Source organism: Lathyrus oleraceus, chromosome 4 (genome assembly GCF_024323335.1).
Source record: "Lathyrus oleraceus cultivar Zhongwan6 chromosome 4, CAAS_Psat_ZW6_1.0, whole genome shotgun sequence".
Taxonomy (NCBI): domain Eukaryota; kingdom Viridiplantae; phylum Streptophyta; class Magnoliopsida; order Fabales; family Fabaceae; genus Lathyrus; species Lathyrus oleraceus.
Window position 1 is genome coordinate 106457565 of NC_066582.1, and position 5010 is coordinate 106462574.

General features: G+C 34.8%; 1 protein-coding gene across 1 annotated transcript; it reads right to left on the reverse strand.

The window, feature by feature from the left end:
- Positions 1-2034: 2034 nt before the first annotated feature.
- LOC127136235 (probable receptor-like protein kinase At5g61350) lies at positions 2035-4753 on the reverse strand. The gene is made up of 2 exons (XM_051062824.1): positions 2779-4753; positions 2035-2692 (listed from the first exon to the last, which is right to left on the reverse strand). The coding sequence occupies exons 1-2, from the start codon at positions 4751-4753 to the stop codon at positions 2046-2048; spliced, it is 2622 nt and encodes an 873-aa protein (XP_050918781.1). The 3' UTR covers positions 2035-2045.
- Between the last annotated feature and the right edge of the window lie 257 nt (positions 4754-5010).

A 5010-nucleotide genomic window follows, 5' to 3' on the forward strand; every position in this document is an offset into this window, starting at 1 on the left:
ATTTTCTCTGATTATAAAATATGTGGCCATGTCAGGTAATGGGGACACCAATACCCACCACAAATCTGCCCTAATTATTTTATTAAGTATTTTATTATATATTTTGATAATTTAGAATATTATATCTTTGTCAATGTTTTAATATTGTGATTTGTATTTATTATTTAAACTATTTGAAATGTATATATGAATTTTTTTTAGATTGTTTTATTTTATTATTTGTAATGTAATTTTATTTTGAAAAAATAAATATTTTTATTTAAAAAAATTAATTTTACTAAATAGATGGTGGCATGGCGAGGATACCCGAACTTGTTTGGGATAAGTTTGAGTTTTATTTCCCCAGCTCTGTTTGAGATCGTGACGGTGAACGAGGATTGTTTGAGAATTCAGATTGGAATTTAAGGGAGGTAAAAATCGTCCCCTACTCGTCCCGTTGCCATACATAGTTATAATTGTCTGTGAACTAAAATGTCAAAAGATCCTTGAAAGTTCAATATGACGGTCTCGAAGATTATGACAACTATGAACATGTGTACATACCTCCAGGATAGCTCTATCTTAAAGTTTCGTGGTGCCAAAACCTTTTTTTTATGTGGTACTTGGTCAAGAGGGATTACGTCAGCAATGCGGTGTCATTGAACCTTGTTTGATATGACGGTCCATGAAAATTTAATCGATCTTGATTGACACGATATTAAGGCGAGACCTCCATAAATATCAGATATTTTAAACCATTCCCAAAATGTAGATCTTTTAGAATATCTTCTAGAGATTCATTTATCAGGTCCTCGGTTAGATGTATCTAGCGCGGTGATAGAGCAAAATAATTAATACGATAGGCCTTGATCGGAAGAGACTCAAAAGTTTAATAAACTTTTATTATAATAAAAAGTTATCGTATTTGAAATAAAGCTCGCATGTCATCATTTTAAGGGTTAAATATGTTTTTCGTCGGTATAAATAATCCAAAATCTAATTTTAGTCCTTAAAAAAATTTCACTCTTAAAATTTTCCGTACACAATTTTGATTCCGGTCATTTATTTGGTCTAACGGAAGCTGACTTGAACATTTGAGGGGAAAAAAAAACGAATCAGATCGCTGGGTTATAAACCCTCCTAAATTTGAGGATGCTTTTCTTAAAAATTATTTACATGAAATAAGACACATTATGAGCAAATGCAACTACCAAAAAATTCTCCAGCTGAGAAAGTTGAATCTTGATATATCTTTGGCAGTTCAGCAAAGCTCCTCAAGGTTCTCTTAGAAAAGTTGCGGCTGAGAAGCAAGTTCAGAAGGACGACATAATTTTCGTCCACAATGACCAAAAGCTTGGTTGAGCCTAGGTGAGTTGCAATCCACATTCTCTCTATTAGAATTAGTTGAATATTGTTTAAGGTAGTTACACGTTAGTTATGATTAGTTGGCATAATTAAAACCATCATATAAAATATACTTGTAACTTATTGTAATCAAGTTTTTCATTATGAACAAGCATGGAATTGTCCCTACTTAAATCTCCGTATTGAAGGGCCACTCCAGTATCAACTATCCTTATACACACTAAAATAAGAGTACCTGCAGGTGATAGAATCAAATGAACTGCATTGTATAGTTAATGTACTTCATTTATAGCTCTAAGTGGGAAGAACACAATGCATATGACAGGCAAAAGTGAAACAAACTCAAATTTAGATACACAATACATTTGTATTTAAGAGATTAATACAATATATGACATTTCAATGAGAGCCTAACATGTAACTAGAATAAAGTATGCTCTTAACATACATAATTTTCCATACCCTTTTTGATTTTTTCCCCTCTCATAATATGATAAAAAAAAATCAAAAAGAATTTCTTTATACATAAAATAACACTAAAATTACCCCAATTAGGGCTTGCATGCATGCAACACTAAATATACCCTAGAGGTTGCTCCAAGCCACATTTGGTTACCCAATGTTGATAGCAATAAGGACTATAGTACAAAAATCCAAGTCTTTGCTTGGGCAACAAGTTACTTTCAAAACTATTACTAATTTCACCTTCCTTGAAAATTGTCTATCTGAGAAAACACAAGAGAACCGGAATTTATTCTATTATGCTCATTCCTTGTGACACCATGTGAGTTATCATTATTTATGTCACTTTCATTTGCATTTTGAAAAGCTTTTGAGATTGTATTATCAACATGTGGTGAAGCTATCTGTATTTGATAAGCATGTTCTAAATTCCACAACACATCACCCATACTAGGCCTATCAACGCTACGTTCCGATAAACATTTCACACCAAGCTGCACAAAAACCTTGTATGATTCAGGATTTATAGTATTAGCAATGCGCGGATCGACCGCCTTATGAAGCATGCCGCTTTTATGTTGTTTCACTACCCAATCAGCCAGATTAGCTTGTTCCAATGGTAATGTTGAACAAATAACTGGCCTAGCGCACAATACCTCGAAGAGTACTACGCCAAATGAGTATATATCGGATTTTTGAGTCAGTTGTTGGCTTTTGAAATACTCGGGATCAAGGTATCCAAAACTACCCTTAACAGCGGTGCTTATTTGAGCTTTGTCGTGGATTGTTTTAGACAAACCAAAATCAGCAACCTTGGCTACATAATTCTCATCCAAGAGGATATTCGTTGTCTTCACGTCACGGTGTATGATACTTTGAGATGCACCTGGATTAGAAATAGAAAAGTTGGTTAGAGTTTGTTGATGTATTTGTTTTCAATCAATTAATATGAAATGTAATCTGTAACTATACCTGTATGGAGATAATGCAAACCGCGAGCAGCGCCAATGCATATCTCAAGCCTTTTTTCCCATGACAAAGGAGAAATGTTGGAGCCATAGAGGTGCGAACGAAAAGGGCCATTAGAGACGTAATCGTATACAAGAACCATCTCTGAGTTCTCATCGCAGAAACCTACTAACGAAACTAAGTGGCGATGGCGCAGCTTTGAAAGCATGTTAAGTTCTGTTATAAACTCATTCATCCCTTGTCCTGAACTACCGCTTCCTCTTTTTATAGCAACACGTCTTCCATCGTCCATTGTTCCGAGGTACACTTTACCAAAGCCTCCAACACCAAGAACTTTCTTTTCATCGAAATTGCCCGTTGCTCGTTGCAATTCGATGAAATGGAAGAACCTTTTGGACCCTCTTCTTGGAGAGTGATGAATAGAATGACCACCACCATGCTTGCTCTTAGGTGAATCATATTTGTTTGAATATATGCTGCAACTGATGTTACATTTTGAATGAAGAGGTAAGAGCCATGAAAAGAAATTTTTTCTTTCTTCCAAACATAAAGGACTCCTTAACCACTTAACATACATCACTCCTAATAACAACAATGATATCACAGCAAAAGAAAAGCCAATAATAGCAACAAGTTTCATTAGCTTGGTTGTTAAACTCGGTCCTTTGTATTCACCATCAACGGAGAAAAAACCATCCAAACTATCAGCACTATTGCTCATTTTCATCACCTCAAATCCATTCAAAATTGCATTGGATATGTCTTGTTTATGATTCGTCGGTCCTACCTGAATCACAATAGTACCATTTGTGATATTAGATGAACCAATCACAAAGTCCATGTAATAAGCTGTTGATAGAGCTTTGGTTTCATACGAAAGGTCCAAAGCTGACACACACTCAATCCCATTCAAGTACACATTGAAATACAACTCATCAAGTCTTCTGCTAACGATGTCGCAGAAATGCATTCTTATCAAATAAGAGTATCTTTCTTCCACATTCACCATCCAACTAAGATTGAAATTTGGTTGCATAACTCTAGGATCCTCCATTTTTACACAAGTTGCATAAATCGAATTCGGAGCAATCAAGGGTGTAACAATAAAATCACTGGTTTGTGAATACTTTATTCTTTTGTCCGGGACAGAAACACTCACAGAGCCTTGTGGAAAAATGTTGTATGGAACATCAGACTCCCATGTTCTTGACAAGGTGTCATTACCGGGAGTTATCATCGGGCCACCAACATTTATTCGATAAGAAACTTGCAAAGCTGAATTCATCAAACCATCGAACTTCTTAAGCGGCGGAGTAACTTGAATTGCTGAATCCCATACAAGTATATCCGGAGCTGAAACAATTTCAATTGCATTGATAAACGCAAACGAATTTTTCTTTGGCTTGAACTTGAGAGAAAATCTATGGTATGAAACATTAACAAGATATTCCTTGAAAACAAGTGAATCATTATTACTTTGAGAGAATTCATGCAAGAGTACAAAGTGATCGGTATGAACCGAGAAAACCGAACTAGATAGATTGTATGTAGGGTTAGGAAGAGGAAAAAAGTAAAGGCGAATCCAAAGTCTACCCATTTGGGAGATGTAAAAAGTGTATGTAGTATCTTCTGTGAAAACCCTAGCAGTTTCATATAAAGGTAGTGCCGATGAATGAGAGAGATTCATTAGATTTAATGAATCAACTGAAATTTGAATATCTTCCGTTGTTGAAAGAAAAGAAGTGGTTTCGCGATCAGATTTAAAGATTCTACCGTCTTGTAGTTGAGTTTTAAAGGAGGAGCCACAATCGATAAGATAATTAACCGAAGGCGTGAAAGAATAATCAGAATAAGAATCAGTAATGGAATTGTAAACACACGTGGATGGAATAAAGAAGAGATGAAGAAGAAGGAGAATAAAGAGGGGGGAAAAATTATATGAATGTTTCATATTAGCCTCTTTATTCTCTTCTTCCATGTTAGGTTAAAATGATTCAATAATAAGGTAGCAACATTATATGAAGATGGAGACATGTAACAATGAATATTATAAAAGGGTTATAAGAAGTTATAATGTATGAAACTAAAAAACAGAAGAGAGATGTTGTTGTAAGTGGGAATAATAGCAAGAGTTGTTATTGTTTGTTGATGAGAAACAAAGAGAATTGGTAGAATCTGAATGTTTATTTAGATCGAGATGTGCGTTATACCTTCCAATGTTACTAAGGATGTTTG